The sequence below is a fragment of the Bubalus bubalis genome, chromosome 12 (assembly GCF_019923935.1).
Source record: "Bubalus bubalis isolate 160015118507 breed Murrah chromosome 12, NDDB_SH_1, whole genome shotgun sequence".
Lineage (NCBI taxonomy): Eukaryota > Metazoa > Chordata > Mammalia > Artiodactyla > Bovidae > Bubalus > Bubalus bubalis.
Window position 1 is genome coordinate 3,340,117 of NC_059168.1, and position 16,258 is coordinate 3,356,374.

The 16,258-nt window shown below is 43.1% G+C and overlaps 1 protein-coding gene across 5 annotated transcripts in view; it reads left to right on the forward strand.

Annotated features, from left to right (window-relative positions):
• Positions 1-16,258, forward strand: part of VWA3B (von Willebrand factor A domain containing 3B) — a 169,272-nt gene that overhangs the window by 39,522 nt on the left and 113,492 nt on the right. For all 5 annotated transcript variants that reach the window (XM_025260668.3, XM_025260670.3, XM_025260669.3 and 2 more), the window contains one exon: positions 7,647-7,772. In XM_025260668.3, coding sequence (XP_025116453.3) covers positions 7,647-7,772 — 126 coding nt within the window. The remainder of the gene's footprint in view (positions 1-7,646; positions 7,773-16,258) is intronic.

The window sequence follows — 16,258 nt, forward strand, 5'->3', positions numbered from 1 at the left end:
TGTCCATCGAGTCGGTGATGCCATCCAACCATCTCATCCTCTGTCATCCCTTTCTCTTCCTGCCTTTAATCTCTCCCAGCATCAGGGTCTTTTCCAATGAGTCAGTTCACATCAGGTGGCCAAAGTATTGGAGTTTCAGCTTTCAGTATCAGTCCTTCCAATGAATATTCAGGACTGATCTCCTTTAGGATTGACTGATTTGATCTCCTTACAGTCCAAGGGACGCTCAAGAGTCTTCTCCAACACCATAGTTTAAAAGCATCAATTCTTCAGTGCTCAGCTTTCTTTACGGTTCAACTCTCACATCCATATATGACTACTGGAAAAACCATAGCTTTGACTAGATGGACCTTTGTTGGTAAAGTAATGTCTCCATTTTTTAATATACTATATAATGTCTAGATTTGTTACAGCTTTTCTTCTAAGGAACAAGCGTCTTTTAATTTCATGGCTGCAGTCACCATCTGCTGTGATTTTGGAGCCCAAGAAAATAAAGTCTGTCATTGTTTCCATTGTTTCCCCATCTATTTGCCATGAAGTGATGGGACCGGAGGCCATGATCTTAGTTTCCTAAATGTTGAGCTTTAAGCCAACTTTTTCACTCTCCTCTTTCACTTTCATCAAGAGGCTCTTTAGTTCCTCTTCACTTTCTGCCATAAGGGTGGTGTCATCTGCATACCTGAGGTTATTGATATTTCTCCCGGCAATCTTGATTCCAGCTTGTGCTTCCTCCAGCCCAGCGTTTCTCATGATGTACTCTGCATATAAGTAGGGTAACAATATACAGCCTTGACGTACTCCTTTTCCTATTTGGAACCAGTCTGTTGTTCCATGTCCAGTTCTAACTGTTGCTTCCTGACCTGCATACAGATTTCCCAAGAGGCAGGTCAGGTAGTCTGGTATTCCCATCTCTTGAAGAATTTTCCACAGGGAACCCCTTTATTGCTTGCTTTCTACCATGGGAAGAAGAATGATGATTTATATTCATATTTTCTATGTGAATATTGGACAATTAGACTGCATTCCATTTGCATTTTATAGTGTTCCACTTAGAAGAAAGAGACCCCAGGAGATGAAACCATAGCCAACTGTTAAGATTTACCCACACTTGAGATTTGAAATTGCTTTTAAGACATTGTGTTGATTGTGAAACACATATATTCATTGTTCCATGAAAATGTTAGATGTTTATCAACATGGTGAAATGAGTCTATTTGCTTTAAATTAACATAAAGGAGATCAGTCCTGGGTGTTCATTGGAAGGACTGATGTTGAAGCTGAAACTCCAATACTTTGGCCACCTGATGCAAAGAGCTGACTCATTGGAAAAGACCCTGATGCTGGGAAACATTGGGGGCAGGAGGAGAAGGGGACGATGGAGGATGAGATGGTTGGATGGTACCACCGACTCAATGGACATGAGTTAGGGTGAACTCCGGGAGTTGGTGATGGACAGGGAGGCCTGGCGTGCTGCAGTTCATGGGGTCACAAAGAGTCGGACACGACTGAGCAACTGAACTAAACTGAATTAGTGGTTACTTTCCATAGGGCAAGACTGAGGAAAATATCTTAATATGTAATTTAACACAAGGAACTGTGAATTTTTCCATTATAACAAAAACTACCAATTTCACCACTTTCAATCCCTTTATGGATATAATATGTCCTCTTTTATCAGATCCATATTATAATTTTAGGTCTCTTGGAATTTTAATCACCTCATTGTTTATTATTATTTTTAAATGATTCATCACTTTCTGAAAAGAGATGTGCCATGTTTTCCTGAAAGTTCAGCCTTTGAGAGTCATCTTCAGCTTTTTTATATCCTTAAAATGAGTAGGGATTTAGGGCTCAGGCAGTCAGCCGAATTTCCACCCGGGGGGGCCAGTTCCTCCCCCAAGAGTCCTGGCCATGGGGAAAGGGCCACAAACTAATGAGCTCACAGTCTATTAATCACCTTTCTTCTCCTGCCCCTGGTATTGCTAATATTTCAGATATTGGAGGGAGAGGTGAACCTTCCCTTGCTGTGGCATGAAGATCTAAAAGTAAACAACTTACTGCTTTAGGGCATGTCACTGTCAATATCCAGCACACCTAGGGCACAGCCATATGCTCAAATGATATCAGTCTGTTATATACCATTCAGAAGAGTTTCTTGCATGATTAGGGGCTATCAGTTATGAGACAGTGCAATTCCTTGAGGAAAAAACATATTAGGTACTTGGTCATTGTTTCTTCATAAAAAATAAAAGGAGGAAGGATAGGAATTCTTACTGGAAACTCTGGATCCTGTGCTGAGTGCCTTGGAGGATATAAAGACAGAAGAGACATTATGCCCTTGCAAACAGAACCTGTAATCCAACTCTGCAGGCTGATACCATAGAAAAGCTGTAGGTCACAGCTCTCGGCCCCAGGATGGCCCTGGACACAGTGCTGTGTGGTGAGCTGTGTTGTTAGCAGCTGCTTACTAAAAATAAAGCCTTGTGTTTGTGAAGTATTGACTTAAATTGACGAGTTTGGATGGACTCCGGGAGGTGGTGATGGACAGGGAGGCCTGGTGTGCTGCGGTTCACGGGGTCACAAAGAGTCGGACATGACTGAGCAACTGAACTGAACTGAATTAGTGGTTAATTTCCACAGGGCGAGACTGAGCAAAATATCTTAATATGTAATTTAACACAAAGAACTGCGAATTTTTCCATTATAACAAAAACTACCAATTTCACCTCTTTCAATCCCTGTATGGATGTAATATGTCCCCTTTTATCAGATCCATATTATAATTTTAGGTCTCTTGGAATTTTAGGTCTCCTGGATTCAAGGTCTGGATACACTAATTCACTATCTCTGCCCGATGCTTCTTTGTGCTCTTTGGAATTGGAGGTTGACATGCCAGGCAGCCAGGAATTGCATATGGCGCCAGCCTGTCTAATGGCGTGCAGCCTGAGAGTGTGTCCTGGCACAAAAGCACTGAGAGCTGTGGTTGTGGCTGGTTCATTTCATGAGAATTAAGAAGGGGCAGAAGGCAGATGGCTGTTTCACGGAGAGGCTGGGTGAAGCTTGATGATGGAATCAGGCCGGTGACTTGACTGAAGGGTGGGGTTGGGTAAGTGCGGTGGTGGGCTATGAGCCCCTGATTGGGAGCACAGGCAGATGCAGGGGCCCTGGAGGGCTGGGAGGACAGTGCTCTGGCCAGGTTCATGGTGGCAAACTATTAGAAGGGACATCCGTCCTGGGGGGCCTTGACCCCTGGGTTTAAATGCCAGCTCAGGGAGCAGGGCCCTGTTCACTTGACAGTGTCCACTCACCATGTATACTAAGTGCTCAATGAATATTTGCCAACTGAATAGAATAATGGGGACTTTCCTGGTGTCCAGTAGTTAAGAGTCCACCTGCCAATGCAGGGGACACGGGTTCAATCCTTGGTCCAGGAAGATTCCATATGCCATGGAACAACTAAGCCCATGTGCCACAGTTACTGAGCCTGTGCTCTGCAACTGGAGAAGCTACTGCAATGAGAAGCCCGCACACTGCAACTAGAGAAAGCCTGCATGCAGCAACGAGGACCTAACACAGTCAAAAATTATTTAATTAATTAAATTTTAAAAGATTAATGAATTGGACTCTGACAACTGGACTTTATGCTGCAGGTGAGACAAGGAAGTTTAACAGGGAGATGGTGTTTGGTGGCAGGTACTCTGTGGGCTCTTCCCCTGATACGTCAAAACATACCTGACCCGAGTCTCACTCATATGTTGAACTAGCCAGTCTGAAAAGTCTGTACCGGCTACAAATGACAAACAGCAGCTTGATGTGACCCTAGCTGCAACTGGTGTCAGCATTCTGGGAGCCTTCAAGTTGTTGCCACAAGGCCTAGGGGGATGTCAGGGGTTGGTGAGGGGAGAGAGTCCTTTGGGTTGGAGGATCTTTTAGGTCACCTTGGTGTCTCTAAGGCACAGATCCTGTTGCTGTGCATGACAGGTCTCTAGATGGCTTATACCTTGATGGTCAGAATCCATTGTGGTTTCATCTCCTCTCTGGTTTGACCTGGAGAAATTCAAACTCACAGAGCTTTCTGAATACTGAAATTTCTTGTGTCTCATCCCCCACACTCTTCTATTTTCAGCAGGGCTGTCTCTTTGGCTGCAGTTGTTTTGATTTTCCAGCTAAGTTCCTTAGAAGTGACCCAGATAAAAATGACAGCCCTTTCTGACTGCCTGTAGGATAACTTGAAATAAAACCTCTACCTTCTGGGAACTTCCCTGGTGGTCCAGTGGGCTAAGACTCTGACTTCCCAGTGCAGGGGTCCTGGGTTCATTGATCCCTCGTCAGGGAACTAGATCCCACATGCTGCAACTAAGACCCAGCACAGCCAAATAAATATTTTTTAAAAGTCATAAAAAACCCCCTCTACCTTCTAAGTTAAGCTTTTTATTGCCTGTGTTTTTTTCTTGTCTACTAGGTGGTTTTGTTTCATTCTGTTTGTTTTTAAAGCAAACATAGTTAAATGGGTGCTACTGCTGCTAAGTCGCTTCAGTCGTGTCCAACTCTGTGTGACCCCATAGACGGCAGCCCACCAGGCTCCCTCGTCCCTGGGATTCTCCAAACAAGAACACTGGAGTGGGTTGCCATTTCCTTCTCCAATGCATGAAAGTGAAAAGTGAAAGTGAAGTCGCTTAGTCGAGTCCGACCCTTAGCGACCCCATGGACTGCAGCCCACCAGGCTCCTCCGTCCATGGGATTTTCCAGGCAAGAGTACTGGAGTGGGTTGCCATATAATTCTATTTGTTTATTTTATTTTTGGCTGTGCTGGGTCTTTGTTACTGCTCTGGCTTTTTTCTAGTTGTGGTGAGCGGGGACTACTCTTTAGTTTCCATGCTCAGGCTTCTCATTTCAGTGGCTCGTCTTTGTTGCAGAGCACAGGGCTCTAGGGCTCATGGGCTTCAGTAGCTGTGGCATGTGGGCTCAGTGGTTGGCGCTCCCAGGCTCTGGAGCACAGAGTAGTTAAGGTGGACAGGCTTAGTTGCTCCCCAGCATGTGAAATCTTCCTGGATCAGGGATTGAACCGTGTCTTCCTCATTGGTGGGCGGATTCTTTATCACTGAACCACTAGGGAGGCCCTAGGTGGGTCGTTTTGAGTTGTGTTGTTTCCCGATCCCCAGTGTTGGAATGTGTAGCTGCCTAATTTTAACGACTAAACCAGTGGAGTGATAGTTTAGTGACTCCTTGGTCAGGGGAGCACATCCCAGCTCACTGCTGCCCCTTAAACACACTTTCCTGTCCTTGGATCAGTGAGTGGCCACTGTATTTCCTTGGAAGCTTTTCCTTTGATGCTGAAGGAGTGGTCCACTTCTTGACATATCATTGACAAACCTGGGGAAAATGGAAAGCCTTGACTCATTTGAGACTTTTAATGAGAGAAATCTGCTACTTAACACGTCTAGGCTGAAGCAAGCAGCTGGAAGTCAGTTTTGCTGTCACAGGGTCAGAAAGTCCTGTGGGCTCCAGGTTTGCAATTGGCAGCAGCCTGCGATATTTTTGGAGTTCCCAGCATGGAGCTGGGCACTCATCACATTTCACTCCTGGGGCTGTTGATGGCTGCAGAGCACTGGTGGCTATCCATCTCTGTCAGGGATCGTCACTTGCTTCTTAATGAATATGGCTATTAATACTGCCTCACTCGTTCAGTCTTTCAGGAGGGCAAAGCTCTGGTGTCCCTCAACTTCACCATGCCCTTCTGGACTACATTTTAAGAGTCAGGAACGTTGACTGTGGCCTGCCCCGGTCTGTCCTGGTGGTTTAGGGTCAGTCCTTTGGGGGTGGATAAATCTCCTATGTCATCTCCTAGACCTGATGGTGGTCCCTCGTTCTCTGTGATTGTGGATCTCGGGCATCTGTGGACTGTAAAATGGGATGCCATCAGCATCTGCTGGGGAAGGGGCTGCAGGGGCCTCTATAAACCAGTCATCCCTTTTCCAGGACAACTAGTCAGGGTGCTGAGTTGGTACAGTCACACCAACTTGGATTTGATACTTTGATCTACCACTTTTGACCTTGGTATGAGCTGGGACAACTAGCTCTGCCTCCATTTACACAGCCGAGAAACAGAAACAGGAGTAGAATTTGCCTGCAGAGTTGTGGTGAAGAGAGATGAGAAAATGTTTAGAAAGCCCTAAACACAATGCCAGGCACATAGCAGGTACTCTGAAAAGGTATTTATCATTAGAGAATTGGGACTCAGTTTTAAGTAAAAGCATCAGTGTTCTCTGAGCCAACTGCATACAGTCTGTGAAATAGATTTGTTGTGTACATTTTTTTTGGGTGGGGGATAAACTTTTATGAAATGGAATCTTTAAAACTAGAGAATACATCTGCTAAATTCTTATCTACACAACCTTTTAGAAGCATCCCAAAGCAGAGACTCCCCCGTAGCCCCCACGATGCCTTAAGTGGTGCCAGGTGGTGGCTGGGCCCACAGATGCCACTGAAAATGGGTGAGTGGCATCTGCTAAGTGTGGTTGGAGTTGCCACTGACCTCGTATCCACAGCAGACAAGGTGGAGAGAACTGTAGGTAGAAAGAACTATAGCTGTAAGAAATGCCCACATGCTCTTTTTTTTAAATATATTTTTTAAAATGTGGACCATTTTTAAAGTTTTTATTGAATTTGTTATAGTATTGCCTTTGTTTTACATTTTGGTGTTTTGATACCAAGGCATGTGAGATCTTAACTCCCCAAAATCGAACCCACACTCACTGTATTGGAAGGTGAGGTCTAAACCACTGGACCACCGGGCAAGTCCCACCCACCTGCTCTTTGTGGCATCTTGCAAAACTATAGGATGATATCCCCACCAGCATATTGATATTGATGCTGTCAATATGCCGCCCCAGGTTCCCTCGTGTTGCACTTTTATAGTCATACCCATCTCCCTCTTGCTCCTACACCATCCTTAACCTCTCAAACTACTCACATGTTAGAGCCAGGATCTTAGTGGAGGCAGACCTTCTGTCCCAGCCTTGGACCTCTTACCCATGGGATGAACTTAGGTTGACTGAATGATTGATTGCTACAATGATATAAATACCTATATTTAATTTAGCCATATCATTAAAAAAAAGACACACAGCCAGACCAAAACCTTAACTGAGACAGCAGAGTTCCAGAAAATGAGGCCAAAGAATTGTTAGCACATTAGGGAAAAATACCAAGTTGTGAAGGTGGTTTCAGAGGAGCAGAAAGTTTCAGCTTGGTCAAGAAAGGTGAGGGTATTACTTTCATAGACGGTTGAGTTTCCCTGGCCCACAGTGATAACTCTGGCTTTCATTGGATGCTTTTTGAATATTTTTACTCTTTATTTTATTTGAGTGTTATCAATAAACTCATCTTAAAATATACTGGCTGCTACAAATATTTCCTTTATGAGGACTTATTGCATCCTAAAGTCTGCATTTATGATTTCTTGAGATGACAGCATTTTCTTAGGGATTTCACTTCTGGAATCTCAGAAAGAATTAGTGGGAAAAATGGAATTTGATGTTCAGAAATATTCTAGAAACTTGGCCAGGGTGTGCCAGGCCTGCTCAGACCATCAGAGGGTTCTGGAGCCTCCTGCGGTCACTTGCTCACACGTGTTTCCCTTTCAGGAGCTGGGGTCAGAGAAGATGTGTTTCTCATCTGGAGGGAGATGGAGGAAGCTGGCAGCACATTGGCCCAGATCCGGAGGCTGGTGGCCGAGACTCCCAAGACCAGCGTGGCCACAACAGATCGTGGTGGGTGCTGTTGACAGGCACGAGTGTGAACGAGTCAATACTGAGTTGTAACTGCTACTGATCGAGGATTGGAACTGTTTCCATATTCCTTACCAAGGAGACTTCCTTAGTCCGGCTGGCAGGAGCTCCTGAGGGGACTCTCCAGAGCTCTGTTGTGTGTGTGTCTGTGTATGCATGCACATGTGTGTGTCTATTGGTTGTCAAAGCAAAACCAGAAATGGACAGTCAAATGGCTAAAAAAAACAAGGTTCTATTCAGGGACTATTGCAAGAAGGGAAAAGAGACCTCAGTATGGAAGTGGAATCACTTATTAATAAACATGAACAAGTGGGTGCACCCAAGGAGCAGGGTGGAGGGCTGCTGGATGGAAGATTACTGAGAAGAAACATCAGGGATCAAAGGGGTTTCTGGCTAAACCTATCTGACAGGATTCTTGCTGAAAGTAGGTTGAGGTGATCAGACATCACCTGGGGACAATTGGGTATGAGGAATTTTTCTCAGATGTGGAGAATGAGGGATCCTGGATAAACTATCTTAGCAGGATTTTTGCTAAAATTGGGCGATGCAAAGGCAAACATAGAAGACCATGGTTCAAGAGCCAGCTGAAAAGAGGATTCAGAGGAGCCTGAGTTTGGAGTGAGAAATATGGTTGTAAGTACCAGTTCCATCATTAGATTAACCTGACTGTCTCTTTGAGCCTTTGGTTATTAGTCTGATAAATAATTATAATACTGGTCTTGAGAGATTCTTGTAAAAATTAAGATAAATAATGCATGCTTTGCACCAAGGAGGTTCTTGGTAACTGATAGCTCAATCTTTTCTCTTTCACAATTAGGGCAATGAGCATAATGATTCTCATCCCTGAGTTCTTGAGTTAGTAAAGGATTTTTCTCTGTAGTCACTAGTTTCATTTAGGGCACAGCTAGTAATGATAGTAGTTAGTACATACCTTAAATGTTAGGCACTGTTCTGAGTTCTTCATAGGTATTAGCTCATTTCATCGTTGCTACAATCTTATGAGATAGATGCTGCTATTATCTCCATTTAAGGCTAAATAACTTGCCCAAAGCCATGCTAGAACTAATGAAGCCGGGATTCAAAACCGAGTTCCTCATTAAGAATACTGATGTCTGGCTCCAAACACACACATTCTGATTTAATCCATAAAGGATGAAGTCTGGACACTGGGAGTTGTTTTTTTTTTTTTCTCTCTCAGTCTGGACATTGGGAGTTTTGAGAGCTCCCCAGGCAATGATAATGTGCAAAAAAACTGGGAACCTCAGCCATGCTGTATTGCTCCTGGTGCCCCGCCTGTGTTACAGAGGCATCTGTAAGGGAAGAGAGCAAGGAGGCCAGGCTGGCTAGGGGAGAAATGGGGAAGAGGACAGGAGTAGAGGAAGGGGTGAAAGGCAGAAGTGAGCTTGCCCAGTATGACTTGATAAAATCCTGGCAACACTGACTTTTCCCCATGAGTGGGTGTCCTGACTTGGGTCTGGGGTGGCAGCAGCGGCAGTTGCTTTGCAAGGACCAGCTCTCTGAGCTTTCCGAGACGGGACCCAATCAGGCTAGTCCGGAGGGACTGCTCACTTGTAGGGACACCTCTCCCTCCCCCAAAGGTGATCTTAGAGTCAAATACTCAGAGAGTCCTCGGTCATCCTGAGAGAAGAATGAAAATGAAGCAGGGGACCTGGAATACTCCAACATCCATGTCAGGCAAAGAGAGTGGTGATCCTGCTACTAAGGTGTTTGTTTTGGGGAGCACAATGGACTGAATTGTGTCTCCCTCAAATTCAGATGTTGAAGCTGTAACCCCAATGTGTCTGTATTTGGAGATAGGGCCTTCAAGGAGGAAATTAAAGGTAAATGAGATCGTAAGGGTGAGGCCCTAATCTAAGAGAACTGGTGTCCTAATAAGAAGAGGAAGAGACACAAGAGACCTCTCTCACTTCACACATCACATAAAGGAAAAGCTACATGAAGACACATCCAGAAGATTGCCATCCACAAGCCAGGAAGAGCTGCTTCACCAGAAACCAAACCTGTAGGCACCTTGATCTTGGACTTCCAGCCTCCAGAAATGTGAGAAAATAAATTTCTATTTAAGTCACCTCGTCTGAAGCATTTTATGTCATCTTGAGCAAACTAATACAGGGAATAGTTAAACTTGGGGTACTCTTGAGGGTAACAAGATTTTTAGATATTGTTTCTAAAGGAAACAGAAGGGTTGTTGGCCTCTGTAATCTTTAGAGGGATGGATTATCATCCCTTTGTTTCAATCTAATACCCATGAACACATACCCAGAATTAAAATCAAAATGACTTCAAGCATAAATTTTCAAGATGCTTTTAGCATACCATTTCTAAAAAGGAAAATTTGGATACCGAAATTTCCACTGTTGGATACCCATAGAAGCTTTTGTAACCTTGCTTTGGCCGCAGAGACTGACTGCTCCTGTTGCTGTCCACAGCCCAGTGTTATTGAGGCAAATGCTGTGTCAGCCAAGACCTTGTGTCTGCTTCGTGTGAAGGTAGTGGCCTTTCCCATGCTTAGCTGCCAGGGCCTGTGGGCCTGAGGAGACAGGGTAGTCATCTGGAGAGGGGAAGGGTCAGAATGGAGGAGATCAGGTGGGCTGTCGTTACAAGAGGAGCCTTCATGTGTATTAGACAAAGTGTCCCTTCCTGAACATGGCAGCCCCTCATTGCCCGCCAGGCTAGGTGCACTGGTTCAGGGACCAGCTGGCACCTATAACCATAGGATCAGAAGGGCAGTTTCTGGCAGGGATGACTCATCAGCCTGATGCCTGGAATAAGAAGATGGTGAGGCCACACACACTCTGGCTGTTGGTAATTTTGACCTCTTTTTAATTACCAAGAGTGGTACATGAGAATTCCCTAAGGGAAACAAAAAAACTGACCAAAACACACAAAGCATTGGTTTTTAAAGACACTGGATACCAAGTATCAAAGGCCAGAGATCCCTGAGAGATACAGGAAAATCCAAGGTAAACTCTGATTGTCTCAGCTTAATGCTTTGCCATGGTGTAAGAAGAAGGAGCACAGCAAACTTCCAAGTTTGGGAGGTAAAGCTAAGGATCCAGGAAGATCAAGATATCTAGCTTTCATAAGACAAAGAAGTAGAGAGAGAACTCTGGAAATCTGCCAAGAGTCCCTCTAGTGATTTCTGATTATCTTAATCATTCTGTGAGGAAATTACCCAAGGCTGGGAAAGATCCACTGGAAAGACCTAGAAAGAAAAGGTTTAGAGCTCATGCAGGGTGAAGAAGAATGCCTGTTTTCACCAGCCCATTTGGAAAAATTTATGCCATAGAGCACTGGGTGGACTGCTTGGGAGGTCTTACCTCAGTCATGGGGAATGGCTGGCCTTAAAGAGCTCTGAGCACTCCTGAGGAAGCATCAAAGCAAGACCTGAAAGGAGAGAATTCTTTATATATAACTTAACTGCATCTCAGGCAAAGCTCAAGAAGATTTATAAGAATATAAAAGCATCCAGCATCCAACTAGGTAAAACTCACAATGACTGGCATCTGATCAAAGATTATTAGGCATGAAAAGAAGGCTCTGTCCCTTGCTAATCAATCAACATTGACACAGATGTTAGAATTGACAGAAGACAGTAATTATAACTGTATTCCTATATTCAAAAAGTTAAATAGAGGCAGGGAAGTATTTTTTAAAAAAATACATGCTGAACTTTTACAGATTAAAACTTTTAGGCAAGAAAATATCTTAGGTTGAAAACATGCTGAATAAAATCAATGGCAGATTAGACACTGCAGGAAAGAAAATGGGTGATCTTGAAGACATAGCAAGAGAAACTATTCAAAATGTGAGACACACAGAGAAAAATAGCAAAAACAAAGAACAAACAGAAGAGCATCAGTGAATGTAGATGGAATTCCTGAGGAGAGGGGAGGAGACGGAACAGAAAAATATTTGGAGAAATAAAGATTGAAAAATTTCCAAATTTGATGAAAGTTATAACTTAGAGATCCAAAGAATTCAGGGAATGTCAAGTACAAGAAAATGAGGGAAACTGTACCAAAGAACATCACAATCAATTTGCTCAAAACCACTGATAAGGAGAAAATCCTGGGACTCCCCTGTGGTCCAGTGGTTAAGATTTCATCTCCCAGTGCAGGGCACACAGGTTCCATCCATGGTAAGACCCTACATACCTCTTGGCCAAAAATCAAAACATGTATTGCAAAAAAATTCAATAAAGACTTTAAAAATGGTCCACCAAAAAAAAAAAAAGAGAGAGAAAATTTTAAAAGCAAACAGAGGGAAAAAAGACATTTTCTATAGAAAGGAACAGAGATAAGCACAATAGTAGATTTCTCATTGCAAGTGAAAAGACAGTAGAGTAACATCTCATTTTTTTCATTCAATACCCTAAACTGTCAATCTAGAATTTTGTGTTTTGTGAGGATACTTTTTCAAAAACAAAGGCAAAAAAAAAAAAAAAAAAGGCAAAATAAAGATATTTTTTATCTTTACCTACAGCAGAAAAGAATTAATTGTCAGCGCATCTGCACTGTGAGGAAATCCTTCAGGCAGGAGGAGAATGATGCTTTAATGTGGGAAGAAATGAATGGAAATATGGTTCTACACAAAGGAATAAAAAGCTGGAAATAACTGTGGATAAATAGATGATGTTTTGCTATTTAGATATCTTTAGAAAGCAATTTCTGTTTAAGCAAAAGTAATAATGGTGTGCTGTGAGGTCTGTGTGTGCATGCTATGTCACTTCGGTCATGTCCAGCTCTACAGCCCTATGGACAGTAGCCCGCCAGGCTCCTCTGTCCATGGGATTCTCTGGGAAAGAATACTGGAGTGGGTTGCCATTCCCTTCTCCAGGGGATCTTCCCGACCCAAGGATCAAACCTATGTCTTTTGCCTCCTGCATTGGCAGGTGGGTTCTTTACCACTAGTACCACTAGGAAGCCCCTGTGAGGTCTGTATGATATATATAAAAGTTAAGTGTTTGACAATACTGCATGAAAGACAGGAGGGGAATCACAGCATTATTCATAAGTTCCAAAGATGAACAACCCAAATGTCCACCAACAGATGATGGGACAAAAAAAATGTGGTCTGTATGTGCAATGGAATATTATTCAGCTTTAAGAAGGAAGCTCTGACACATGCTACAGCATAGATAAACCTTGAAAACATGCTAAGTGAAATAAGCAGACACAAAACATGATTACCATGGGCTGGGGGAGTAGGGAATGGAGAGACTCATTTAATAGGTACAGAGTTCCTTTCTGGGATACTGAAAAACTTTTGGAGTTGGATAGTGATCCAATAATGTGAATGTGCTTAATGCCACTAAATTGTTCATCTAAAAATGGTTAAAATGATAAATTTCATATTATGTATATTTTACCACAATTATTTAAAAAAAAATCCCACTGCATTGCCAAAAAGAAATTCAGAAGGGGAGAAAAGGAAATATGCTATTGTAAGGTTCTTTTAAAAAAAAAAAATTTTTTTTTTAATTTATTTCACTGTGTCAGGTCCTAGTTGTGATGTGAGGGATTTTTCTCTCTAGTTGCGGCTCATGGGCCTAGTTGCCCCAAGGCACATGGGATCTTAGTTCCCTGACCAGGGATCGAATCTGTGTCCTCTGGACTGCAAGGTGGATTCTTAACCACTGGACCACCAGGGACGTCTCTGTTATACAGTTCTTATAGCATATGGTGGGTAGTATAATATCCATTGAAATTATCCATCCAGATATCCATTGGGCTTCCCTGGTGGCTCAGATGGTAAAAATTCTGGCTGAAATGCGGGAGACCTGGGTTCTATCCCTGGATTGGGAGGATCTCTTGGAGGAGGGAATGGCTACCCACTCTAGTATTCTTGCCTGGAGAGGACAGAGGAACCTGGCTGGCTACGGTCCATAGGGTCGCAAAGAGTTGGACATGACTGAGCGACTAACATACACACATGTTGAAGACGTGTACTCTAAATAAGGGCTTCCCTGATAGCTCAGTTGGTAAAGAATCCACCTGCAATGCAGGAGGCCCCAGTTCAATTCCTGGGCTGGGAAGATCCCCTGGAGAAGGGAAAGGCTACCCACTCCAGTATTATGGCCTGGAGAATTACAGGCCTTTTGGCCTGGAGGGTCGCAAAGAGGTGGAGGCGACTTTCACTTTTCACTATAAATAAATTACCCACTAAATAACAAAACAAGCCAACAAACAAGATAACTAGGAATTGAAAATACTCAATCCAAAAGCTGTCTTGGGACTTCCCTGGTGTGGATGAGAATCTGCCTGCCAATGCAGGGGACCCGGGTTCAATCCTCGGTCTGGGAAGATTCCACATTCTGTGGGCAACCAAGTCCTTACACCACAACTACTGAGCTCATGTGACACAAGTATGGAAGCCCACACGTCCTAGAGTCCGTGCTCTGCAATAAGGGAAGCCACCACAACGAGAAGCCTGTGCACCATAACAAAGAGTAGCCCTTGCTCACCACAACTCGAGAAAGCCTGCACACAGCAACAAAGACCCAACGCAACAAAATAAATAAATAAATAATAAATAATTTTTTTAAAGTGCTATCTGGAAAAAAACAAAGAACAAAGGACAGATGGCGCCAATAGACAACAAATAACAAAGTGATTGACATAAACCTAAGCATACATATGTCAAAACTTAATGTGTATAGTTTAGTTATCAATGATGAATATACCTTAACACAGCTGTTCATAAATAAAGTAAAAAAGGAGATGTGGAGGACTTCCCTGGAGGTCCAGTGGTTAAAACTTAGAGCTTCCAATGCAGGGGGGCATGGGTTCAATCCCACATGCTGTGTGGTGTGGCAAAAAAATTAAAAAAAATTTTTTAAGAATATGCATAATTCCTGATGTGCTAAACTGTTTTGAGACTTGTTGTTGGCACATCTGAGCATTCTATGTTTATGTATGCCAGTTATGGCAATCAAGATTATGACTTTTCTCACAAAACATTCAAGACTTCAGCTCAAAAAATTTCAGGAAGTCCTTATTTGGAATAACCTTCACAGCCATTTTAAGACTTACTAGAGATCATTAGTTTAATCATATTGTGTAGTCATGCCAAGATTGGACTCTGAATGCTTGGTTCAAAATACCAAACTCAGTGTCAAAGGACGAGGAAAAGCTGAAAAGTTCAGTCAGGCTCTGTGGACAGGCTAAGTAGGACAGGGAGGCCAGGTAAGTTAATCTTGTGACATATATGTGATCTAGCATGTGATTCTCCTGCCCATGGATGAGGGAGAATCTTTAAGAGATGGGTCATGGGGAATGGTAAAGCCATGTAATCAGGATGTGCCCTGAAGTCACATCTCCATCATAAATGAAGGTATTATACTCAGCTCCATAGGTGAGAATTTATGTAGCATTTTTAATTAAGATAACCACAGGGGAATCGGAAAGACCTCTTAGTAAGTGACTCTAATGAACAGATGACTCCCTCTCCTGTCCCTTCCCTGGGATATGAGGCTCAGGTGTTGGTGGTGTAATTAGCACTGAACGTGAAAAGATTTCCCCCTTTCTCTCCTTTCTTCAGCTTTGGAGTACCTGGGCTCTCTGTTTTTGCCTGCTTGACTGCCCCTTCTTTCTTTGATAAGGTTCAAGTTATTGGGGTTCTTCCTCCCAGCCTCCATTTAGAGGGTAATTGGAAGCCTGAATCATGCCCCCAGGCTGACTGCAGTTCCTGGTCCTGGGTGGAACTCCCAGTCAAAACTTAGTCTCTGGCTCTATAAAATCCCTTCTTAGAATTGGATTGATGTGTTTTTAGGAAGTTCTTTTCTGATCAGCTTGAATTTATCATTGATAAAGGACTCTTGTCTTTTTAAAAGAAGGCAACCAAAACAGAGCAGAGCCTGTGATAGGGTGAATGTTGCTATGGAAATAACTGAATGAAGTTTATTTCCTACTGTACCTACTGATCATAAAGGAGGGAGGAGAATAAAGTAGGAGTAAAGAGACAAAGTCTTAGACTGTAATCAACAATAACTGAAGAAAAACACTCAAAGGGTTTCTCCAGCCCAGCATTTCTAGAAAAAATCACTTTAATTTACTTCATGGCATACAGATGGGGAATCAATGGGAACAGTCAAAGACTATTTTCTTGGGCTCCAAAATCACCGAGGACAGTGACTGCAGCCATGAAATTAAAAGATGCTTGCTTTTTGGAAGAAAAGGTATGACAAAACTAGGCAACATATTAAAAATCAGAGACATTACTCTGCCGAGAAAGGTTTGTATAGTCAAAGTATGGTTTTTCCAGTAGTGATGTATGGATGTGAGAGCTGAACCATAAAGAAGGCTGAGCAACAAAGAATTGATGCTTTTGACCTGTGGTGTTGGAGAAGACTCTTGAGAGTCCCTTGGACTGCAAGGAGATCCAACCAGTCCATCCTAAAGGAAAGCAGTCCTGAATATTCATTGGAGGGACTGATACTGAAGCTG